This window comes from Platalea leucorodia (genome assembly GCF_965183815.1).
Source record: "Platalea leucorodia genome assembly, chromosome: 5".
NCBI lineage: Eukaryota > Metazoa > Chordata > Aves > Pelecaniformes > Threskiornithidae > Platalea > Platalea leucorodia.
The window spans coordinates 40,112,477-40,138,737 of NC_138827.1; the positions used below are offsets into that span (position 1 = coordinate 40,112,477).

Genomic DNA, 26,261 nt, shown 5'->3' on the forward strand with positions numbered 1-26,261 from the left:
CGAGGTTGTCCGGGGCCCGCCTCCCGGCGGGGAAGGCTGGGAGCAGGCGGAGACAACGGCACCAGGCTGCATCGAGGGTGGCAGCGAAGGGGCTGCGCCGCCGCTGGGCCCCAGATGCTTCGCCGCCAGCGAGAAGGGCGGAGGGGCGAGGATGGCGGCCGCGGCGAGCGGCCGTTGGCCCCCAAGGCGGCGGGAGAAGGGCTCTCCTCCTCCCCGGACCGCCGGCCGCCCGCAGGCAACGGCCGCCGCCCGCGCGCGAGGCGCGCTCCCCAGCGGCGGGAAGGAGGAGGGCGGCCGCCTCACCGCCGGCTCTCCGCCTCCGCGCCCAGCGGGTTTTCAAACATACGTTCAAAAGCCGCCAAGCAAACCCCTGCAACAGCAGCCACTCTGGCCAGTTTGTCAGTACCTACAAACCAGCCTGCCCATGCTGCTGGGCTTCTGGGACAGTCTCCGGAAAGTAATGTTACTTGAAAATTAGACTGTCTTTCCTAGAGGCACTTCAGTCACGGTCCACGGTACGTTTCTGGTTATTTTCAAGCAACAAAACAAGCCCACAAAATGCAGTAGACAAAACTGAAGCATTTAACGCTTAATACCATCTTTTCTTCCTAACTTACACATACCTATAGATAGAAGACAAAGAGCCATTTTAATAACAGCAATCAAATAAAACACATTGGCTGGTAAGACACAAAACAGTAGCACCACTAAACAAACCTTCATTTTGCTCAGGATTTAATAAATTATAAATTCATCTGATTCATGTTTTTATTCAATTTGTGGAGTTTTTGAGAAATTATTTTTAATCCTACATGTAAGACTACAGCCTCTTTCAAACTGTAATAATGTTTGTTTAAAAGCAATAAAGGAAAAATCCACATAATTGAAAGGAAACACACCATCAGGAACGTGAACTATCCCTGTTTTGCAGCACGTTAACCCACTCAAGAATGCCACCTAGCTATAAAATACTTATGGCCCTTTCCAGAAACATCAAGCTTTCTCAGAGTTTGCAGATAAACAGCAAAAACAAAACCTCTCTACATTAACCCCATAAGAAGCAACTAAACGACGGCAGATAAAACATTCCTCCTTGTTCAGTCACTCCCAGCAATGCATTTCAGTCCAAATACTATTTCCCTTTCTACTTTTTGTATTTAAGGATAGCTACATAAAATTTGCTTAGTTCCAAGTGAAAAAAATTTGAAGGTAGAGGCTTTTACATATACATGCTTGCATCTTGCAAGCGATATTTACATAATCAATACTCTAAAAATGCAGAAGTTAATTAAGGGCTACAGTCCAAAAGAAAAAGAGAAAATTGCAGGTTCAAGGAGCAGGGCATTTCCTAGCGGCAAGCACAGGAACGGCTCTCCTGCAACACTGGCTGTGTAACGGAGTCTAATGTGAACCTGACTGCAAAAGCATAGGGACACAATTCCACAAAATATTTGTATGAAGAGGGTTTTGAGGAAAATGTTGCACAGATAACATACTTGTAGTATTTCAGAATGCATTGAGAGAACCGGGAGAAAAAAATTCAAGAATTATAGCAAGCAATATAAATTGGACAGATGCTGCTTGCTACAAATTATAGAGAATTAAAAAAAGAAAGCAACTTGAAGGCAAAGAGGCAGCCTATAATAATAATCCTTCTATCTGACTGGATACGAAGAACTTTTTTTGCCATGAGGACAGCTAAGCAGTGGAGCTCTGGGAGATGTGCAGTCTCCATCCTTGCAGGTTTTCAAGCCCCGATTGCAAAAAGCCCTGAGCAACCTGGTCTAACCCTGCTTTGAGCAGGAGGCTGGGCAGGACAAGCTCTCGTGGTCCCTTCCAACCTGCGTTATGGCAGGATTCCAAGTCTCAGCAAGACTCACCTAGGTAGGCTCCTGTGATACAGACAGGACTTTTTAAAGAGATCAAAAATAGTTTTATCACATGAAAAATAGCAACGATAAGAAGATCCCTTCACTTTTAAGGAGACTAAGTTGATTGCAGAGAGAAGATTAAAGACCCCCAAAGAAGGAAAAAGGAAGAACTGCAAACAACGAGGGCATGACAGAGAAAAGTGAGAAGTATTTTACTTCTGTTCCTAAACTAACTATGCCTACTAGAGGCACCACGCCAGCAACACCTCAGCCGCTGTCAGTCTAATCCCTTTTCATTACAGCCTTTTGATTGGGACACCTAGGACACCGACTGTGAACTCCCTGGGCTGTACAACCGTTGGATAGTCTCTGCCCCAAGGGCAAGAAGAAAAAGGAATACTGTCCAAACCAAGGGAAACTTAAAGAAACAGGAGAAAGGAATTATTATTGTCCACACAAAACATGTCAGTGACATCCAAAACATCAATAGGTGCATATGTAAAAAAACCCAACATGGTACCTACTGCCCTTTAATCTCAGGGAAATTTCTTGTTAATAATGGTTTATGTCAATAAAAGCGAAATTACAAATTAGCACAAATATTTCTGACAGCCATTAAAAGAAAATATTACTTGCATTTATAAGCAAAGTTTCTCCAACAATGCTAGTGTTTCACAAATAATTTTCTAATGTATATATTTTCAGAGAAATCTGATAAGCTTATGCAATCACATGGTGCATTTTGTTTTCACTCTCTCCCCAGCAACTTAAACCTTATGTCAATTTCAATCAAATTTACTTCAGAGGTAGAGGAGTCCAAACTACTACCTGCCTACGCTTTTATGGAAATTGGTGGTTAAGAAAAGGTGCACTAACTAGTGCCTTAACTAAAAGGGCCTGAAGCAGCCGCTCAGGCGGCAGCTGACTGGCAAGCCAGCAAACGCAACCCCCAAGTACGACCCTGCAGCCCAGCAAACACCGCCCAGTACATCTCACCTCTTGTTCACTTAGAAGAACGGGGACACTTGCTGGGCACAGCTTGTGGCAAAACAGAAGACACTAGAAAAATCAAAGGAAGGGAAAGGATATAGAGCATACAACAAATCCCTCACCAGCTGTGTTGTACACGAAGTAACTTCTGTAACAAGCTATTGAGCAGCCCGAGCCACAGACATTGAGTTGGCGCTTGCTGTGTAACACCAAAACTTGCATTCCCCTTTCAAGGTCTTTCAGAGTTGTACATTGCTTTTCCAAAGTTGCACTTGAACATCCCAGGATGCAACAGAATGACAACTACTGTGGTGCCTTGTTTTCTTTCCTCAGTGTTCAGTATTAATTTTTTTGTGCTTCCATGTCTCCTCCAGAGAACAAGACACCATAGTTGTTTTTATTGGCTTTTTTATCACTTATTAGCATACGTATAATTGTATTAGAATAGCATCTGCATGTTAGCTGAGACTTGGGGACAGGTGGTTCTACTTGTATGTGTTTGATACTTCCCAATGAATTCACTTTACTTTGCAGACCATTCATCTCCAGGCAGCCAAGACTTTTTAAGGAATCTACGTTCCCATCTGGTAGCAAAACATTATGATCAACTTCAGAAGAATATAAAAAAACCCAAAAGATCAGGGGAAAATTTCTTTCAAGCTTCAGTTGGTGATCAATATATACCATGATGTTCATTTCATTTTAGCCATTTCCAGCACAAATAACTAATCGTTAAAAAACCAACTACTTCTCATTCTCAGTAGTAGAAAATTTCACAGTTAAACACTGGTCAAGAGCATACTTCTTGTTTAAGATCTGCAACCTTTAAAATTCAGTGTTCGTAGAAGAAAACAATCAACACCACTGGTCCTCCAATAATCGCTTCTAAATCTTTCTCGCCCAATCCACCTAAGACAACGTAGTGACAGTTTTATTTCTTCTATTATCAGTCTTTTCTGCTACCTAATGGCAGTAACTGAGTTACACTAATTGTAACAGCAATATAATAACCAGGTCTTTAAAACCCAACTAAACACCACAACAGTTCTGACAATCACAAAAGGTTATGAACCGTCACTAAAGGGGAACTGAGCTGATGCCATCACTGCTTCTACAATGGCAGCCAGGGCCTTCCAAACCCACTCTATTCATTTACCTGAAGAGCTATGCCAAGTCAGCTACCAGACCACAATCTGCACACTACACCCCAGATAAGGGACCCCACTGTCAACTTATTTTCAGAAATATCATTAGACAATTATCAAATGGCAAAAATTAATAAAAGCAACATATGACTGAATGTTAAAATTTTATATATAAATAATACATATTTACATTACCTTAGTAAACAATATGTAATTTATATCTTCTTTATTTGTTTATATTTATTTATAAATTATATATTATATATATTATCTATTATTTATGCTTTTTAAATATATATACTATATGTGTGTACACTGAATTCCAATTTGTTCTGGCACATAACAGGTGCCAAGGCGCATTACAAATGTAACTTTAAACTGAATTTACTAATTCATTGATGTAAAGACTGAAGCCTGAAAAGACCACAATCCATGAAGTTGGATTTTGTGCTCAGATTTAACAATATGCTTTCATATAGTTATCTTTTTACAGAAACATTAATTTAAATAAAATTAATTTTTAAATCTGAATTAATTTAAATTTAAATACCCGATAATTTGATAAAGCTCCCTACCAAATTCTCACTGCAAGAAATTCCCTAAACCTCAATTTGCACATGACCTGCAATCTTAAAAAAGAAAAAAACACCACAACCAAAGCATTCCATAAAAAGTTTTATAACAAATAAGTTGTTCCAGCTTGTTATTTTTCTTCAAGTCTTAATTGTGAAATTTCTTCTTCTTCCGATTCCTCTTCCCTGCTGCAAAAGCTGCTTTTTCACTCATGATCTCCTGATACTTCTTTTTATTATATCTGAACAAAATAGATAATTTACTTTTAAGCATGGTAAACCAAAGTTCAGGAAAAGATAACATGGAAAGTACTCTACATAAATAATTTGCCAAACTGAGTTCTCTCATGTTTTCTCAGTCAGATTTCTTTCATTTTATACACTTACGCACAGGTAAAGGGAAATCAACACTTGGATTAATGATAAATGCAGGTAAATTTGGTTTGGAAATAAATTTGATTGAAGAATCATGAATTTTGGCATAACCAGGGGGTTCTTCATTGCATATGCAATCACATTTTGGACAGTTTGCTAAAACACTGCTACTGCCCATAGCGGGAAGACTCATCAATTTAGACAATACTATGGACAAATTATACCCATTTTTACACCGTCTTCTCAGCAAACTCAAGATAATCAACCTTACTCTACTTAAGACTGAAAACTGAGGCGAGATTAACACGGAACAATGAACAGGATATACTTACTGAACCTGAGTTGCTAGCTCCTCTAATACAGATTCTTACATACCTGCACCAATTACCACAAGGGATCACTGCACACTGAGCAGTATTGAGGCTTTTAATTGCAACACTGAAACCTGACAAATATCTGCACTAATGCTAAAGTATCTGGTTAAAGCCCTTAATTAGCCACAACATAAATTAACTGATCAAATTTCAAAGACATTAATTTTAAAAAAAATAGCTTCTAATAAATACCTTACAAATCAGGTCAAGCCAGAAAACTAGTTAAGAAATAGCTATACTAACTTGCCTTCCCAGCATTAATAATTAATTCACAAGCCTGACAACATTAACCTTATAATCCCAAATCATGTACTATTTCCAAGAAAATATGTCATCATGTGAAAAAGGAAGTGCAGATTAACATCATGTAATAACCAATATCAAAATGGATCAACTAAGGGCTCTACTCCAGAAATTGTAGGTTAGGCAAACATTAATTAATCCAATCATATTCTTCAACTAAGACTTCTAGCGCAATTTTGATTCCTATGACAGGTGGCAGACTGACATGCTTATAAAATGAAATCAAATCAACTTTCATAGAATTACAGTCAGCACTTTTCTATCAATTATGACAAGAAAAATTATTCAGTCTTTAAACAACAAAAAAAGTGCATACATAGGCATAAATCACTCATTCAGAGCCCTTGGTTTTTGATGTAAGCCTGTGCACTTGTTTTAGAAGTGAATCAGAATAGGGCTGCTATGTTATCTCTTCAATACTGACATTATTTTAAGAGTGGCTGCCAATAGTGATGACCCGAGTTGGATAAAACCCTTTTATGAAGACAAAAAATACACTGTCTCAGTCTGATTATCCCTTGTCCCTTAGATCTTCTCAATGGCAGTGCTGCTGAAGTGCTAAAATAGACTAAAAAGTTTTCCTTGATGTATTAAAAAAAGCACAAACATATAAGCTGAATAAAAACAACAACAAAAAGTTATATAGTTAAAAATACTCCTCTCTTACATAGGATATTAGAATTACAAAACCGTTTTTAAATACCTTCTAAACTCAGAATCCGCAAGCAGCTCTTCAACAATTGTCCTCTTCCTTTGTTTCTTAGGGATTCGACTATGGTAAAAGTCTATGGGAGAATCAACCACAGTTCCAACCTAGAAAACAGAAATGAAAACATTCTTACTGTACAGCAAGAAGCTGATTATTTTGCCCCCCCCCCCCCCCCCCTTTTTTTAAATCCTCAGCGACAAGTGTAAAGACACCTACAGAGAAGATCAGAATGGTATCTTAAGAAAGTGCAAAATATCAGAAGAATTAAGCAATGTTTTGTATGCAGTGTCACTTTTTGTCTCATTGTTTAGTGCACAGAGGAGGGCTGGAGCTTTAAGACTGTACAGTTTTCAACACGGGACCACCGCATCAACACTTGTATTCATAAAAGAATTCCAGTTTTTAAACTTTTAAACATTTTCCCAAGGAGGGAAAGGAAACCCTTATGATCATCTTAACTCTTTCCTGTCTCTGTCATTGTGGTGGTTTTGCTGGATGGCTACACAGCAGTTAATCTAGCTCTAATACAAGGGCTTCATCCTGGAACGCATCGCATTTTTTCCAACCAGCATGTTAGCCAGTTCTGATGATTCAGGTTAGTGGTGGAGATACATGGAGTACATGTTTCATGTAGTGAAAAGACCTGCACAGATCTCATCACGCTTCCATCCAGCAGAACGCTTCCATCCAAGTTTTCTATGCCCAGAAACTTCAGAACACACAACAAGATCCACCCTTTAGAGTGAAGCGGTAATACTTTGAGAAATGAAAACAATTTCCTCAAGCATGCTAATATTCAAACACGTGTAAGTAGATGGAAGCCTATTTCTATAGTTCCTGCAGTAATGATTTTCTTTATGCAAACCACTTAAAAGCTGAGACCTACAGCAGCAGAAGTTCTGGCTTATCACAAAACTAGCTGTCTCCATTCAAAGTGCATTAGCTAGTAAGAAAATAAAAGCTCATTATTTTCTACACACTTGTTAAAAAAGGCTAATGCGTTAAAAAAGCAGTGAAAATCTACTCCACTGGGGGTTAAGAATATGGATTAAGTCGGATGTTTGTTCAGTACTATGAGATCAGCTGAAATAAAAAAACAAACAGCATATACACTTACGTAAAATAGAGTTAACCAGTTGTAAACTGCAGCCAGGTAATCAAAATACTTTAATAATTAAGCTATGACATTACATCAACATAGAGGCTACCTACAAACAGGCAGGGAATAAGAATAGCTGTTCGAAACTTCAGCAGTACAATGCCACCTTCTGCTGTTTCCTTACCTGGAAGTACTTGGGTAGACCATCTCTATCATTCTTCTTATAAAAATGCTTAGGGTCTAACGAAGCTCTCATCTTCAAAACTTTAAGATCATTTTTCAGTTCACTTGTGATTTCTGGGGCTTTCATTCCAAACCAACCGTCACCTGTTGTTTTCTCTCGCTCTGCCTAGGATGCAATACCAAGATTAATAAATTTGCGTTCAGCAACTAGGATAGGATAGAGCAGGGAACTCTCCCCTCCAAAAGATGCATAAAGCATTTAGAACGTTAGTCTGTACCTTTAAAAAGTGTATTTTATGACCCTTATTATAAGAAGGTCATCAGCACTGTACTCATGACAGATTTGTACCATCTGAGCACATTATCTTTCACTTCCCTGTCCTGGTGACTAAAAGGATGGCTTTTCACAGGCTGGCTCAAGGAAGACACTAAATTGCAGTTCATCACTCCACGTCCAGCGAGGCCTGTATATGCACACAGTCCCAAGCATGAGGCTTTCTACCAAAGCTTTTGTTATTTGAGGCATTATCAGCTCTTCACTTACCCTGCGCTGTTTCTTTAGCTGATGAAGCGATTCCCTGAAGGGTGGGACACATTCCTTTTTTTCAAAATCTGGAGTTATTATACTCTTCTGCAAGAGCTGTAAGAATTTTTTAACATTAGACAGTCATCTCATTGATACAAATGATACTGCTTTACCGTATTTACAGAACTTACTAAAAGAATCATGCAGAATCTAAGCAAGCATTATAATACAATACTTGAGCTGCTTTGATCCACAACAAAAGTCATAGGGATCTTCAAAACAGAACCCTGGCCAACGACAGAAAGCAGTTGGCTAGCTCTGGAAGAAGTGAGATAGCAAATACTCTACAATACAGGATGGATGAGCCTAAGAAAACAGTCTCATAAAAATAACACATTCCCTTTATCTCAAAGGGTGTTTTTGAAGTAAAACTGCTAATTCCTTATTAGGGAGTATAGACCTTTATTTACTGAAATTCATTGTTGCTATGGACTAAATACCTTGTTAGCAGACCTTCAGCTCGTGTAAAACTGCAAAACTGCAGGCATAATCAACTTTGTTTTATTTTACAAGACGATGCTGGCATTTGCACTGCTTTCCACTTTCTGAATTGTCTCATATATTTACGTTCTTACCATTAAAACCAAACATAAATTCACACTGTGGCCAAAAAGAATGGAAGTTCTCAGCAAACCATAAAACAGGATACTTCTTTAAAAACAAGTAAACCCACCTTATTAAATTAACGTCTTTGTGTTACTGTAGTCACAGGTAACCACATAATTGTAAACACATTACCTGGTCCTTCTTTTTCTCCTTCAGTTCTTTAGTTACACTCGATCTAGGCTTCTGGTTTTTTGCATCAAAACTAATATATAAACCTCCAAGCTTCTTGATATTCAAACCAGGGTCTATGCTGCTGGAAAGATGTAAACTAAAAGGGAAATAGTTAATGATTAGAATATTTTAACAAGCATGCAGCTAAACCTTCTACTGTCCTCTCAGGAGGATAAACAGAAAAAATATTTTTCTTATTCTTCCCACTTAAGTTCAGTCCTGCAATGATTTTAAGTCTCGGTATCTAGAAGAAATATCTAATTTAGAGGTGACAGACGATGAGGGGAAAAAAAAAATCATGCCGTTATATGAAGTGAGAGTTTATTAAAGAACAATATCTGTGGAATCACTTCCACAAATCTTTCCTATTAACTCTAATGCTGTATTCTTATCTTAGATATTACTATCTTCTATAAAATCAAATTCTCAATTTGCTTAACCTTGCCAAAAGAATGCAAGACCAGCATCCTTCTATACATTGAGAAGCTTTCTAGCTAAAGAGAAAAAAAATACCACAAAAGCACAACATACAGGTGGTAAAAATGTTGTCAACTCTTAGTGAAAAGTATGAAGAAGCTAGAATTCATCATAGGAATGTTAAAGTCCTTGTCTGTGTAACAGTACTAGGAATAACGTTATTAAACATTTCAAAGCTAGTGTGTGTCACGTTTTTTCCGTTACTTCATTCAGGCAGCCAAAGGAATGTATCCGCAAACAATGTACGACGGCTGACTCAAAAGGAGGTTTTTGATGACAAGAATGCTTAAAAGCGATGAAGTATTATGGAGAAATATGGTAATATCTAAAGACGCCCAACAGATATTGGCTGTAGCTTGAATGCTTATTAATACAAGCCCTTTACAACTGTATATTAAACTGTGACTAATCTTCTATAATGCCTTTACACTAAATGCTTGGCTAAGTTTTTGTAAGACTTCCGGCCTACCTGAAGGTTTTTAGAAGATTAAGACTCATTTATCCAACCTAAACAGAGTATTATGCTTTAAACATATGAAGCATATAAAGGGATTTTAGCAGGAGTTGGACTACAAGAGCTCAAGAGGTCCCATCCAGCCTAAATTATTCTATGATTCTATGCTGGGCTGATTTCACTTGAAGTGTCACCGTCCCACAGCACAAGAACTGAAAACATACAAGTATACGCAACTGTTCAGGATTAAAAAGCATGATCTAATTAGGCAATGTGTAAGGAATTTACTGGATTTTTTGTTACTTATATCCAAGCTAAAAAATCAACAATTCAGAAAACTGTGACCTGAATAAGCGATTAAGTCAGCCTGACCAGTTCAACCCAGTTTCACATTTTGTTTTTTAAGCCGAACACATACAAGGCCTCCAGATGCCTAAATATTTCAGAGTCCTGTTCTGCTATATACAAAACTGAAAAAAAAACCCCAAACTCTGAATTTATGGACTATAAATTGTATTTTATAATCTGTGCAACCCCACTTTCCACGTCACTATGACTTATGTGATGTGACTATTCCATCATTTATTCCACATCACTTCGCACTCAATGTACATATCCTAAGCACATGCTTGAATGAAATGCAGATTCTTTAGTTATTCCCAAAAAGATACTTACACATCAATCTTATTCTTCAACAAATCATCATCTTCATCTTTCTCATCTTCGTCTATCAATTCCTCTTCAGCCTCTTCCAGATCTGAGGATTCTTCACCTTTTTCACTTCCTTCATGCTTACTTTCAGCATCACTATCTTGGTCTACCTGATCTAGATAATACTTCTGGCTGGAACTCATGCCAGGCTCAGTATCAATTACAAAAAGCCCTTCAGCATGCAGTGAACTGTTTTTTAAAGATTTGTTGCGGGACGGAGTCCTCTCATCTGCCTCTTTATAACACAGATTCTCTTCAGCTGCATCGATGTCCGCCACATCACTATTTTCAGATTCATCACTTTCATCTTTGCTCAGAAACAACGCAATAGAAGCGTTTCCACTCCTTGATCTTTCACTGCTGTGGGATACAGATTCAGCATATTCTCCTGTTTGGTCTTCACCACTGTCCACACCGATTTCAAGCATCCTGCATCTACCAACACTATCAGTTCTTTGTGCAACAGCTGTGTCCTTTTGTGGGCTGCTCACTGCACTAGCTTGCCCACCCTTTCTTAATTTATCAGCATGGCTGAAAGACTGCTGTGCATCTGCCTCAGCACCTGCTCTTTTGCATTCTGGAATTTTTTTACTTTCATTCGGTGTTATTTGCCCTTGGGATTCTAAAAATTTTTCGGGACTCATGCAATCAGTCAAAGAAAGATCCATGCACTCTAACTTCCCCTCTCTCACAAGTATTTTACTGTGTTCTTCTTTTATTTGGCCACATGCTTCCTCTGAATCATCTACCCTAACAGCCTGTGTATTTTTTATTGCTTTTTTCCCAGGCGATTCAGTGTCACTTAGTTTCATTTTTGAAAGACTGCTGGGTGTCGCATTGTTCAAATCCTCTTCTTTCACATCTTCACTCTGGGTTGTATTGACAGATTTGGAAGAAAATTTGCTTTTAGGTGAATTGGGTTCTTTATTATCCTCAGCGACAGAGGAAGCATCTTGTGTGTCACAGACAAGCTCCGCAGCAGGTCTAGAATCAGAAATTATTACTGGCTCAGATTTAACAGTGTCCTCAATTAAGTTCTCATCTTCTGAAACAATTCTGTTTCCTTTCTCAGTCTGCTTAGTATTTTCTGCTTGTGATTTCATTCGCATGCTCCTAGTAATTCGTTTGGTAGCGATGGATGGTTCCATATGAGAACTTAAGCAGCATGACTCTGCATCAGAAATATCTTCACTCTGGGCTTCACGAACTGTATCTGGCTGCAATTTCTTTTTGCTTTGCCTGCTTCTTGTAGTTCTGGTAACATTAGGCATCTGGACACCAGAAACAGCAGAGGCACAAGACTCGGCTTCAGAGGTATCATCTTCATCCAGAATCCTGCCTAACTTGTTTAGAAAAGCTGTCTTATCATGTCTTTTTTTGTCAGGAGAATCCGGTTGATAAGGAACTACAATTTGTCGTCTTCTTGTTACTCTTACAAACAAAGGTGTCTGAAGACCAGACACAGCAGAGCAGTTCGATTCTGTTTCTGACACATCCCCATCAGCTTGTGGTTCAGCAACTGATTGTGCTGAACGAACAGTTATGTTCTCATTTCTAGTAATTTGCCCCTCTACGCTATCACTGACATCTGACTTTGTTTCTGCATGTTCCACCTCTTCGAACTGAGATTCCTGAATTACCTCTGGCTTATGAATTGATTTAGTTCTTCTTCTAGTCATCCTCACAGTCACAGGAGTACTAACTTGAGCAGATGCCATCTAGAAAAGGAGAGAAAAAAAGTGTGCTATTGACAGATAAAATAACCCCATAAAAAGGATGCTATACAAATCACTAACAATCTTTAAACAAACCTACTCAAGCTGACAACATATTACATGTCTCTGTGCAGCCCCACTTACGTGGAAGAAGTGTTAACAAACCATCCCTTGCTTATCTCTTTGTCTGCTGTCTTTTGGTCAAGGCAGGAGAAAAAACACATGCAGCCAGTAAGAAATATAAACAAACACATTAAGAAATAGAAACAAATATCTTCTAATTCCAAAAAGTTCTGGCAAGCTGTCATGGGAAGCAAATCCAGAAGCGATGTTCAGAAACATTCAAAGATTTGCTGAACTCTAAAACACTGAAGCCTAGCAACTGGCAGAATGTACCCCAAAATGGCTTCCATAACCAATTTTAACCGTTTTAGGAATGGACTGGCCTCACCGCAACTGCAACACCAGGTATCATCTGCTGCTTTAACGATGCCTGTAAGTTACCTAGAAGGCAATTCAAAATTTTGTAAAGAAAAAACGCTCCGCAGCAGCAGGATCTTCCCAAAACACAGAACAACGTTGGATCAACATAAACCATGCTACCTGAACTACCAGTATTTATGTGACAGCGTTTTCATGACTCGTGGAAAAGCCACAGAGAAATGCTAAAATAACTGCAGTGCAAAGGGAAAAAAAAAAAAAAATTCCTAACTTTTAACTCGCAACGTTAAATGGCTGAACAACCTACAACGGCCGCAGGCCCCGACAGGGGAAGGCGGTGGCACGGCCAGCACCGGCGGGCGGGCACAGCGCTGCCCCCAGCCCGGCCTACGCCGCCGCCGTCACCGAGCCCCACGGAGCCGGCGGGCTCCGCTGCGGACACCGGGGCCCCGGTGGCGAGGCCGCATGCGTGCGGGAAGATGGCTGCCCAGCACCACAGCCGCGCCGCACGGCTGCCGACGGGCTGCCCTGCCGACCGGCGGCCCGCGCCCCCCACCCTCGGCCCCACTCACCTCCGCCGCCGCGTCGGCGGGCTCGGGCTGGGGCCCGGGGCTGCCGCTGCCTCCCCGGGCCCGCGTCCCCTGCTCCCTGCGCCGCGCCGCCGCCCTCCTGGTGGCCACCATCTTGTCAGCCGCGCCGTGCCCGCCCCTTCCGGCAGGGCAGGGGGCGGGAGCGCGGCCGCCTCCGCCCCGCCCGCTAAGGCCGGGTGCCCCGGCCGGGCGAGGCGGCGGGAAAGCGGGCGGCCCGCGGCAGCGCCGCCGCTGCGTACGGGAAGGCGCGGCGGCGACTGCAGAGCGGCGGCCCGCGCTGCAGGGGGCGTGCGCGCTCCGCCGGGGAGAGGAGTCCAGAGGCCATGGGGCGGTGGCATCCCGGAGCCCCTCTTACGGCAAAGCGCAAGCTGCTGCTTACGCCAGCGTGAAATAGCGTTACTGAGATGATGAGAATTTAAACAAAGCACAGATCAAAAGCCTACGAGAATTTCAAATTTTAATTCAAACTTTCAAGTTTCTGATGGAAGGAAATCCCATCTCGCCCACTTTGACGCAAAACAAATGAACGAGATAACCTCTAAGATGTTACACTATCAATGACTAGAAAAATAAAGATTATCATGTCTTAAAGGGTATGTTTCTACAGCAAGCAAATTGTCAACAGTTTACAGAAAGGAAATAAATAATTATCCCATCAGAGCAGCCTATACATTGTTTTAGCACAATTCTTGGTTTGTAGCATTCCAATTTATAAAACTGAGCACACATGCGAGTGATACAGTACAGGATGCCGACAGCCAAACACAGAGACGGAATTTACAGGTAGTGGTTAATCAGCAGCAGCACACAACTCAAAGCTGGTAGGGAAGTTTAAAATGAAATTCATGTGATTTTGAAACTCTGATACACACTGACCTGACATAAAAAAAACAAACCCAAACTACATTTTGATTGGGGGAGGGGGGGAAAATCAAACTTTTATTGATGCATTACTAGTTCCAGTTCCCGCTCTCTCTCATTTATCAAGAGCTGAAGAAGTCCAGGAAAATTTCCCAGTATTTGCCACCCAGAGGTAAGATATTTGAGGACTCAAAATTCACCTTTTCACTTAGTGGAATGGATTATAGGAAGGTGACACCCTAGACACTGCCTACAAGCGTTCAAATTCCACTAGCTGCCTACATGACAGGAATCTGAAAGATATTGGTGAAAATTCATTCCCTTACACTCCAAACCTCAAAATACGTACAGCTACGTTAATGAGTACTACTAGTATGAAGCCCTGCTCCTGCCTGAAATCAAAAGGAAAATGAGTATTTTAGACACTCAGTATCAAGCTCCTGCTGAACTACAAGTTGAACTTTTGCTATCTATTCTGATTTAAAGGCCAAGGAAATGAAAAGTGTTTTTCAATAGAAAGACTACATTAAACCAGAAGCCTTGCCTTAGCTGCAGCAATCTTTCTAGGATTCAAAAGCCAGTGCGTTAAGCTACTGCCAAACAGAAATATACCTATCTATCTTCAGGCTAACCCTTGCTTGCACCATTCCTGAATGGCACTCAAGCAACAAAGTTTCCTAGGCAACCCCAGAAGAAGTCATCCATTTTACACAATCCTATAGTGAACAGCTTCAGCGTTTACTATCTGTTCTGACTTGGCTGATTCCGATTGCATAGTTCACAATTACCAAAAAAACAAGCCACAGTTGAGAAGACAGGCACAATTCTATTTTTGATTAACAGACTTTTTCATCACTTGTTTTCAATTCTTATTTTAAACATTCACACAATAATACATTTTCTATTTCAAACAGTAAAGATGCCACCACACTCGTGCAAACACTAAACAAAGTATATTGAGGCACAAAGAAGCCAGAAGGAATTCAAGTAACAGTCAAAGTAATTTGGAAGATGTATTTCTTCTAAATCATAGAGGTCTTTCACACTGTATTAAAAATAAACCCATTTTCCCATCCACACAAATTAAACAGCTGACTTGCCTATATATACATACCAAGAATTGAGATACCAGTTTAAATTTTCTGGGTTATTTTTCATAAAAGATGACAATTTTCTAGAAAAACTAGTCCTTGAATGCTTGAAATCTATGTACCTACCAGATAAGTAACTATTATTTAAAGAGAAATTCATTTTCTTAAAAAATAAAAATATATAAGTTTCTCTATACTACCTAATGGCAGCTAAAATATAATGATAACTTTACAGTGAACTGGTCATACAAAGAAAAATATTTTAAACTGTTTCTCTATAGATAATTTCAATTGAAAACAACAAACCCAAAATATTTCATATTTTAAATGAACTGGTCAATAGGTTAAGAAAGAAAAATAGTGTTAGAACACTGCAGACACTCCTGCTGACAGCACGCTGAATAATTACAACTTTTGGTCTTTGTTACAAATGCTGTAAAGTGTTTCTATGAAAAAAGCAATGTTCCCCCCATCCCCAAGAAATTAAAACAGAAAGCCATCTTAAAAAAAAAAAAAAAGTGTTTTAAGAGGCATTTCTTTTAGCTTGCATGATATAGCCTTTGGACTTGATAATTCCTCTGCTTTTAACAATGACTGAATACCGGAGAAGCCATAAAGGAATCCACTCATGTGCGTTCGTGTTCTGGATGCTTTCCTGAAGAACTTCTTGGAAACTTGCTTCACAAAGTAATTCTGAAGTTAAAAAAGGATATTCATGCTTTAAATAATGTCATGTAAACAGCTGCAAAAAGCAACATTTAGTAAGAGAAGCCTTTTCCTACTGTCAAAAAATCTTAGGCAGTGCCAGATACTCCACAGATCCACTCTTCAGGAACGCACGTAGGGTAAAAGCAGCTGAATATTATAGAAGAAATCTTCAGGACACTCTTTTTGCAACATCAAGTATTTTCCACAAAACTAATTAACTGAGATTTCTACAATATCAAATGGAGCTGATCAGCAGAGCCATTAGCAGGAAAAAATGAAAATTAAAGAAGCTAGCTAGACAAACCAGAGGTGACTAAAGCATAAGGCTGAAATCAGCAAAGTACTGAGCATTCTCATTTACCTCTGCAGTCATTGGAAGCTCAACATTTATAGCATCTCCCATAATTAGGCTCATAATAACCACAAGCCCAGAAAGCATTAAAAAAAAATCTGCTTAAATGCCACAAAGCAGAAGGCAAGTACAAATCCTCCTGGTTTCCTCTGGAAAGTCAGTCAAGGGAACAATCTCTTTGATGAGGCATGTTCCCAAAAGACAGTCTCAATACTCTTCAGCTGACCATTACAGAAAAGTTAAGCTTTGCAAACAATGCATAAGGGAATCACTCATTGCTTTGTTTTCTATCCAAATCCTCTTCTCCTTCATTTAATGACTCTCAATAGAGAGTATTTAGTAAACCACAGACATGGAAATTGTCAGATTGAATGGCAATTCATCTTGTACGCTGCCAGAGCGGTGCTGATACGTGCTCAAGCACTGATGAAATTCATTAGTTGCAACAGTGGTACTATAGAACATGTACTTCATAAATACTTTTTTTCTTTGGGGGGGAGGAATGGGAAGAAAGGAGAAGGAAGGAAAAGTATGATCATCATGAATAGTTGGTCATAAGGAAGAATGTAGGGAAGGAATGAACTAAATATTGTTTAAGACTTCTTGCTTACAATTCCAGCGAGATATTTAAGGTGTCATTATAGTGAAGAAGATTAGATGGTGTTTGAGAGAAACTAATATAATATACCAGAATATTCTAGGGAGCTGGTAGCTCAGAGTTCTAGAGTCCAAAGAAAAGCCTCCAAGCCCTTCAATCATTTAATAAACAAATCTCTGCACAAAACAAGTAAAGAATTTACACCAACTCTTTTTGTAATAATGTTATTTTAATAAGTCACTACTTTGAAAGAATCCTGCTTAAAGCATAATAATTTTATATGTCTAACATTACCAAACTACTCAAAAACCAACTGACCATGAACATTTTATGCAAGCTATTTCACAGACAAATTCTGGGCAAGTGGACTTCTATTTGTCATTTACTGGCCTTCAGCAATACAACTGTCATTTCATTTTATGTTTTGTGGAAATAAGCTATTTTTTTTTAACATATGTAGTACAAATTTCTAAGTAGTTTGTTCTTCTATTTACTTTATTTTCCTCTGACTAAAATGATTTCAAGAAACTATCTGAGGCTGCAAGATTGCCTTTTCCCCCCTTTCTTGAAGCAAAAGCAAGGACTTAATAGAAATATTTTAGAGGTGAAACTTTTGGAATCCTTTGTTCAGGATTCAAATGTAACGAAGTTTGAAGCCCAGAGAAAGATTATTCCTGATTTTGTACTGAATAAATGCATTTAGAAGTCTTCTGTTAACTTATCTGGCAAAGCCTTACCTTTTGGGTCATTGTGAGTTAACAGCTGTATGTCAAACTGTTTTGCAAATGCTGTGAGATCAGGTGGCATCACACAACAGGAAGCTAGGTTCACCTGATTACTACTTGGTTTCACCTGAAAGTAACAGAATACTTTTAGAAGAAGAAAAATACTAATGTACTTATTTTAGTTGTTTATTTTCCCCATGTTCTCTATTACAACAGAAATTTCGCTTTGAACATTTTGCTTTTGACCATTGTTTTGAGGTCTGCACAAGGCTAATTAATTCTGCATGATGCTGAACAGGCAACTCCTACATCTGCAGTTTCCTGCAGCACAGAGCCCAAAACAAGAATAGGATCTAACTTCAGGTGCTGCCACAGCAAGATGCGTGCTAACCCATTCTGGCTTCCTCTCTGCTGTGCTCCCTAAACAACAGCAGGCTGTAGTAAAAACATTCTAGGGGTGTTAGTTTGAAAAAGACTTAAAAAAAACAAGCAAACAAAATAATTTTTGTTAAGGATAGATAATTTGCAGTGTTCCATGCCTTCAGGTAAGTGCCTAGATCAGGTTAAGTTAAAAGGGACTCTTCCACTGAATCTCTGCTCATCACAAACTGCATTAATGAGCACCATGCAGGTGGTCATTAATCCCCTCAATTATCCTCCTCTCGGTATACACAAAGCAGTGAAGAGCACAGATGGGAACTCTCAGCAGGACCTCTTGTACAGATACAGCATGTTCACCTACCACAAAAGAAGTGTCATAGGAGGACTATTCAAAGAACTAATAAGGAAACAGTAAATCCACAGGCTTACATGAGCATGGGCACATACTAGTACAGACCTCCATCACTTAAATGTTACAAGAGGCAATTAGTCACATTGGACAACAAAATATTGTACCACATGATTCATAGCCTGTCCTTTCCATTTAAGCTTAGCACTCAAACAGCACTTTTCTAAGGGGAAATCCCTCCCTTCATAAAACAGCTTAAAGTGCAAACAGCTATGTTTTCAGAGTCACTGGAATAAACCTGAAGGTTTAAGAGAACTGTTTATACTCCTTTCTAAATATAAGAGCATTCAAAACTTAAACCTTAACAACTTCAAAGAACCTGCTACTGAACAGAGCCGTGGTTTCCAGCCTTTGCTGGCCTGTACATAAGAACACCGGACAAGTAACAATCACACTTTGAGCCTCCCCCACCTTGAACAACATTGTGACTGTCCACAAGATGCTGAAAATAACAGGGCTAATTAATATTTAGTATATAAACCCATTTACAGCAGTTTATAACAATGTGGCAGTCAACAAAACAGTTACTCTGTCCTAGAAATACTACAAGTAGGAAGTTTGTTCTCACCTGTGCCCACAGATAGAGCTGCTCTAACTGTGTTTTATCTAGGTCAGAGGTACCTATGGCAACAATCTTTTTGTTTTGAACTAGAGTTTCAAGTTCTTGCCAATAAGGTTGCAAATACTCCAAGGAGAGGCTAGTTCCATCTTCAACAGGAGGTGGGGCAATAATGACTGAGTCTAACTGAGCAACTCCGAGGGCAGAACACGCTGAGGAAAAAGAACAGAAACACCGCAAAATCTTGTGTGAGATATCAACATAAGCAGCATGACTCTTCAAATTCAGCAAAAAACACACCTCCTGCTTCACTCTGCTCTGTTCCCATTTACCGTTTGAAACTCTGAGTGGATCAGCAGTCAAGGATAGTAATATAATGTTTTTAGCAAAGAATCAAACATACAGCTGAAGGCCAAGTTTCAACTGCGGGGGGGGGGGGGGGGGGGCGGGGGGCGCGCGGAGGGAATAAAAAACACCCAACAAAAAACTCACCACCAAACAAAGCGTGAAGCTTTTTTTCTCCTTTTCAATGTTAAAACTATATTTTTCTCTAAAGACAGTGGTGACACACAGTTCTTGATTCCTTCACTCTCAATTTCTTCCAAAATTTTTGACTTTCACTCTGAACTACAACTCAAGTACAGGGCATGGACTAGGAGAACTATTCGATATATGTGAGGAGTTAGACTAAAACCACACCAAATATGGAGATTTAAATTGCCAGAGAGAAGTGGCAAGTCTTGGAGTATCACTAAGCTTTGGGAAAGATGCAAGTCATGAGGCCTGTTCTGCACAGCAAAAAGAATAAAACTAAGTAGCTAAATAAATTATTTTCTCCTGAAGGAGGATTCTATCACTGTATTTTTAACAAATGGTACTACAACTTACAATAAAGAGGCTATTAACTGGGGTATCAATAGAAAAGAATGATATCTGACCCTTTGTTCTTTGGTAACCCCTCATGCTCAACAATCTTCCAAAGTGGTAAAGTTCAGTGCTGCTCACAATTACTGCTACGTTAGGCTAACGAAACTCTATGTATCAGTACAGCCATTGTACTGTATTTTCAATACAACTTAACTATTTCATCAGCTGCTTGCAGCATTGTTTTATTTCCTAAATAATCTCTGAAGTACTGTGCCCGTAGTAGCAAAGTTCATCATGTTAAAAATAACTGGCAACTAACAACAACTGCTAAGAACTATTGTATCACTGTTACTAAAACATCACATGCTATTCACTTTTTGACAAGTTTTGTGTGAAGGAATAAAAACTTGCTCCTGCTTGGAGCAAGGAATCAGATTTGAGTTTGTGGACCCAAGGTTACAGCAATCCACATATAGTAAGTTTACTGACTGAACTAACACGTAAATAGACTTGATTCCCTAAGTCTCTCTCAATAGGAAAACAGGATATACTTGTGACAGTCACTAAAGACACCTCTTAGATGGAAAAGGTTCTAATTTTATTTCTGAATACCAAAATAAAAAAAGAAACACTACCAGAAGTTTGAGTTTCACACTTACCCAAGTCAACTGCATCTCTGGTCGATGAAAAGTTTGATCCAACGATGAAAAGTTTTGCTATTTTCAAAGAAACTGGAATCAATAACTAAACAAGCCAGCTATTACCAAATATATAGCTATTTACTTTTGCTATATACACTACTTATGAGTTCTTGGGTAAAGAGTTCTTAGAATATACACCGATTACTTAAAAAATTGGAAAAAACCACCCTTCTGAAAGGTGACTGCCCAATAAAGACACTGTTCTCTTAAATTTCAAAGCTGTTGTGCAGTCTCAGAACAAGAAATCATCCAGTTAGATGATCTAATAAGCTGTAAAGCTAGGGCTTAAGCATCAAGACACTAAGCAATAACCATAACAACCTGTATAAAAACCCCAAGCGTAATAGTACAGACAGACTTCTTCACAACTTACTGAGACTCAAAATGTACTAGTGTTAGTTTGGACTGCCTCCTTCAAGTTCATCATATTCAACCTGGAAAAATTATGCAAATAAACGTGCTTCCAATGCTATTTCTTAATTGCAGTATTATCCATAACATTTTGCTTCAGAAAAGTCAAAGATTCACAAAATACATTTAAAATGTCTTGAGGGGATGCAAGTTAAACTAGAAAAATGCTGAGCTGCTTTAAAACCTGTAATACAAATTCAAGTCTTTCTTAGCCAACTTCTAGATTACGCCCAAAGTATGACAGTGTGCACTGATGTCATTTGACTTCGCAATTACAAAACGTGGTGGAAAAAATATACATATATGAACATCCTGTTAATGACTGCACATGAAACCTTCGTATGCCACTGGATTTTTGACTACATTCTTACCTGATACTTTCAACTCATCCCTTTCTTCAGGATTTATTTTTTCTATAGCTTGAGCTACAGTACATTCCAGAACCTCCCGTATTTCCTGTAGTAAGTACATGAGACTTAGGAATAACTCATCAAGAGGAGACAGTAAGTTCCTGAAGAATGTTTTTAAGTAATTAAAAAAGCTTACAGCAGTTAGAAACAAAAATAGTATAAAAATGCAATGACAGAAAGAAAGTAACTCAATGCTTCTTGATCTCTGAGGGGAGGTCAGGAAAACTAAGCTATACAAAAGGCCCTCTATGCCCCTAATATAAAAAATACAAATTACTGATAAGAATTATTTGAATAAGAGTTAGTAGTGTTCCGATTTTCTGATGTTAACAGATTGTTGTGCCAATTCAAACCGCCTTGCTTTAAAAAAGCCTCATGATCAGCTGAAAAAAAAAAAAACAACATTATCAGAATTAGGGGGTTTGGGTGTTGGGTGGGAACATCTTTGTATAGAAGTATTTTGTAATTTCATTGAAGCCTATGAAAAGCCTACAGTGAAAATGCTGTAATATACAGATTTAAAACAATAATTTTGAAACTAAAAATTAGTAAATTTTCAGAGATTTCACCCTCTGACTTCATTTAAGCCTAGGCCGACATCTCATGTCAGCTGGCACAAGGTGATTTTTTTACCTACATGAGATTTTGTATTATACACACACACCCACCACCCTGCCCCCAACCAAGAACTCTCTGGTAATTTTTACTGCCCTACCAAAAAATCCTCAAACAAGTCTTTGAGTTATTCCATAAAGTCAGCATTTTAAACAAAAGTTAACTTTTTTTTTTACTTAGTGGAAATGAATATAATTCATAAAAGAATTTGGAATTATGCAGTTAACATGTTTTGACAGTAAAACCTAGGTTACGCTAATTAACTTTAAATGGATCACTACACCTTACAGAGACAAATGTTTGTGTTCTCTTCTTGAGCAATCATTAGATCTTCCACAAATCATTCAGCAGTAACTGCCTCACCACACTCCAGTGTGGAATGCAGCAATGTGCAGTTGATACCATTGTTACACAAGAACTGGTAACAAAACCCAAAGAAATGGTCAGGAAAGTTTTTTAGTGTTTTTTTTTTTTTTAATGAAACTTGCTAATATTTCAGAGTGAATAATGTATTTAGTGGGAACCTATTAGTGCTTTCCTGAATTTCAGAAGCAATAGTGAAAGAGGAGCAGGCAAATACACCAAGATCTTGATGTCAGATGCCCAAGATTGTGGTTTTAAGAATTATGTGGAAGTCTTTAGCTCTTAAGGGAAAAATTGCCACTTCTGCATCTTCAGAAACATTTCTAAGACAACCAAGGCTACGATTCAGAGTTCCCCTCCAAATGGGATGATCTTCAGCTATCTAGTTTATCACCTCCATAGTTTAGATAATTCTCCATTGAGCTATATTTTTTTTGTGATTGCTCCAACAATTAACTTGAAATCTTACAGACCAGGATTTTTATTTTGCTGAGAATTGTCTTATTTGCCATCAACAGGATTCTTTACTTTGGTATTTGGTCTTAACCTCTCCAAATTTACTAAATATTAAAAAAAATGGGGGAGGGGGGAGAAATACTCTTAAGATAGCTGGAGCTGCAGATACTTTTACAGAAATTTCATAGAATAGAGAGATTTCATAGATTTTTTTAAAGGTGTAACCAACTATTTCTCTGTTTTCACGTTTAACATGGATAACATGCACAACACCTCCCCTACCTGATTTAGGTCTTGTCCAATCTTTGAGCTCCATTCAGTCAGCGTTTTCTGAATGCAGTCCCGCACCTACAAAATATTTTTTCATATTGAAGTGTAGGCATGTTGTAGCTGCACAGAAATACAATGATTCATAGGCGTGTAGGACAGACTGAGCAGGTGAACCAATGGCACCTTCAACCACAGAAGATTCTTCCTTCATAGCTTCCATCTGAAACTTGTTCAAACTAGTTTACTTATGTATTTTCCTCTCCTCTTTCATAAAGAGTTTTAGCAGTAATACAAGTACTGTACTTCATTTATTTCTCAGACCAATGCCATCTTTAAAAGAAAGAACAATGCTAAGCAAGCAAGAAGTAGGATGTGGGGTGGTTTGGGTTTTTTTTGGCATAGAGATTCTTAAGTTACAATGTAGTCAGATAATAGTATACGTGCTGTGACATTGTTAGAAATGAGACTTTACAATCAACCACTAAATACTCATTATATTAATTACTTCTCTTTCCAAGATGCATCTGACCCTTTGCATTTACTGCCTACCTATTCCACTCTGCCAACCACTAATGCTTTTAAATCCTTCATTACTGAAGGGGGAACCTTCAGATTCTACCCCCCACTTGCATTTTTTCTGCATCCACAGATGCAAAATAAACTTGACTAGGAGTCTGATCATGTATTTTCTTGAACATAGTAGGGCATAACTATGAAATCTAAATCAGCTAATTAGCTGCATATTGCACGAGTGCTTCAGCTGCACCAATGCTCTAGCTTCCCTCTGACACATCTTGGGAGTTGTTAGCCTGCAGGCTGAGTAAATGTGCTGTCAGGACTGCTATCTGCCACAGGTAGGAGCACTTCCACGAGCTGCTGCTTTACTTCACTTTTAGCAATATGGTTTATAACTATGTGGATACCTACTTTTTGTACCATTAAATAGCAATTTCCTGTGACACCTAACATTAATTCAGAGAGCTCATAATACCGTGCACAAACTAGAAGCTGACTCTCGCCCCCAAACTGGATATCACAAAGCTTAAGACATAAGACAGTAACAATACTCTGTGAGCACAAATTCTATACATTCTTTCCCAGTCATTTAAAACGGCATGAAAAAAATAACTGAGTCAAAAAGCAAGAACTGACTCCCCCCCACTAAATAGCTATCCACAATGCTGGGAATCTTTAGCCTATTTTGATGCAACTTATAATGTTCTCGTCTCCTTTCTGAAGGAAAGTGAGACAGTGCTAAATATGTATATCCTATATATTGCTACTTTGCAACTGTCACACTTTATATTTCTACTGCAGTTAGTATGCACAAGCTTCTGTCTCCAGAGCACACCACTCCCCTGCCCCCAACACATGTGGAAAGCGCAGCATACTTGACTGCTTCGACCAGCTTTTCCAAATACAGTTACATCCCCAAACTCCTAACATTAGGGTTCATAGCTTGCAAAATTTTAGCTTACATTCTGTCACTGAGAACTGTACACACATTAACTACACCAAATAGAAGAGTTAAAAGCCAATTTATTTCTGATAATTAATGCCAATTATTTGCTTTTGGAATTCCAGCAACTCTGGAAAGCAGGCAGCCTTATGTTGAAATGCAGATTTCCCTGTAAACAAATGAATTTAAATACCTTAAGCGATTAGTTACACACACTGGCCACTCTTTATTTAACAACCCTCCAGAAACTACTCGCACAAGGGTGCCCGTTACACTACAGCTGTCTCTCTGCTACAGAGTCTAGCCCTATTTCAAGAATGTTGTAAAAAGCAACCAGGCCAAATGAAAAAGCTATTACTACATGACAACTAAATAATAGGATGATGAATTCTTCCTTCTCGTTACATCACCCTCCCAGTCCCCTTTCTTACCATTTGTGCATGATTAATATGCAATCAGCCAACTTACAGAATATCAACAGTGCCACTACATAGCAATAACCAGCCAAAACCATAGTTCTGATTATTAAATGACCGTTTTCAGAGTACGGTGTCATGACAAGACAGCAAATACAGAGATTCTGAAGTTTATGGCCACAGGATCTCCAGACATTTTATCAGGATTATTCTAAGTGTTGACACGTACTGCTAAAGGTAATAAAGTCGTGATTAAAACGTTCTTTCGACTTGTTAACAAAGAATGGCAGCTATACTCTTTAAAGAGGACAGCAATGAGTAATTTTCCTGGTCACCAGCAAGAAATTAATTTCAGGTTAGAAAAGAGTTTTCATCATTTGTAATGCAAGCTCGTACCTATTCCTATCTTTCTCTTGCTAAAGAAGTACCAGGGGTCTCCTCTGCCATTACAGACAGCACTTAAACTTGCCAGCGATTTAATTCTTCGCTCCCCCAGAGCAGGAACACGGTCTGGATTCCCGAGAGACTCCAACGCATGGAACAGCTCGGGGGCCCCCCGCGCCGCGGCTGGCGAGGCTGGCCGTGGCCGTCCCTCCGGCTCCCGGCGCAGCCAGCCCGCCGGCTTCCCGACGCGCTCCGCCGCCAGGCCGCTGCCCGCGGCAGCGAGCCCGGCCCCGCCGTGCCGCTCCACGGCCCGGCCCGGCTCCCCGACGGGGCAGAACGTGGAGAGGAGAGGCACCGGCCGGGAGGGAGGGAGGGAGGGAGGGGTGCCCGGCGCTCGCCCCGCCGCACCGGCCGCGGCAGGGCCCACCCCGGCCCCCCGCCGCGCAGGCGCCCGCCGCAGCCCATCCCCCCCGCCTCAGGGCGAGCCCCCGCCGCGACGCCCTAAGGGGACGCCCCGCGCCGCCCGCGCTCACCTCCTCGCCGGGGGTGGCCGGGCACTTCTTGCGCAGGCAGCCCCAGTTGAGGAGGTTGCCGGTCTGCAGGGTGAGGGTGGCCGCCCGCTCCAGCAGGGCGCGGGCGCCGTCCGTCCCCATGGGGAAGCTGAGCGCTGCGGCGGGCGCCGCGCTCCCTGCGGCACCGGGCAGGGCCGCGCCGTGACTCAGCACAAATAACGGCGGCGGGGGGGCGATGCTTTGTAACCGTCCCCGGTCACATGGCGCGAGGACAATGGGCGGCGGGGCGGGCCGAGCGCGGGAAGGAGCGCGCCCGCCGCGCAGCGCCGGCGCCGCCTCGT

The 26,261-nt window shown here is 40.0% G+C and overlaps 3 protein-coding genes across 5 annotated transcripts in view; all 3 read right to left on the reverse strand.

Annotated features, from left to right (window-relative positions):
* The window catches only part of BCAR3 (BCAR3 adaptor protein, NSP family member), a gene marked incomplete at its 3' end in the record, with an annotated part of 120,607 nt that extends 114,236 nt beyond the window's left edge, over positions 1-6,371 (reverse strand). Inside the window, 2 exon segments of the mRNA XM_082311979.1 lie at positions 2,868-2,930; positions 6,334-6,371.
* DNTTIP2 (deoxynucleotidyltransferase terminal interacting protein 2) lies at positions 614-12,305 on the reverse strand (the record flags this gene model as incomplete). The annotated part of the gene is made up of 6 exons (XM_082314520.1): positions 614-623; positions 6,334-6,443; positions 7,623-7,787; positions 8,166-8,261; positions 8,946-9,081; positions 10,591-12,305. 6 exons carry the CDS (start codon positions 12,303-12,305, stop codon positions 614-616), a joined length of 2,232 nt encoding a protein of 743 aa, XP_082170646.1.
* On the reverse strand, positions 12,196-26,261 carry GCLM (glutamate-cysteine ligase modifier subunit). 3 transcript variants are annotated; one of them, XM_082311981.1, is made up of 8 exons: positions 25,942-26,261; positions 23,162-23,227; positions 21,407-21,491; positions 20,583-20,639; positions 19,066-19,268; positions 17,720-17,834; positions 15,927-16,017; positions 12,196-12,344 (listed from the first exon to the last, which is right to left on the reverse strand). In XM_082311981.1, the coding sequence occupies exons 1-8, from the start codon at positions 26,059-26,061 to the stop codon at positions 12,314-12,316; spliced, it is 768 nt and encodes a 255-aa protein (XP_082168107.1). In that variant the 5' UTR covers positions 26,062-26,261; the 3' UTR covers positions 12,196-12,313. The 3 variants fall into 3 exon arrangements, with proteins under 3 accessions (XP_082168107.1, XP_082168108.1, XP_082168106.1); XM_082311982.1 differs by lacking the exon at positions 15,927-16,017; XM_082311980.1 differs by lacking the exon at positions 12,196-12,344 and having other exon boundaries at positions 13,512-16,017.

Excerpts from the sequence above, each read along its gene's own strand:
- GCLM (XM_082311980.1), bottom strand. The coding sequence starts at position 26,061 with ATGGGGACGGACGGCGCCCGCGCCCTGCTGGAGCGGGCGGCCACCCTC. Across the intron at positions 17,835-19,065 it reads AGCTCTATCTGTGGGCACAG|GTGAAACCAAGTAGTAATCA; the intron begins GTGAGAACAAAC and ends TGTTACTTTCAG. Across the intron at positions 16,018-17,719 it reads AACTCACAATGACCCAAAAG|AATTACTTTGTGAAGCAAGT; the intron begins GTAAGGCTTTGC and ends TTTTAACTTCAG.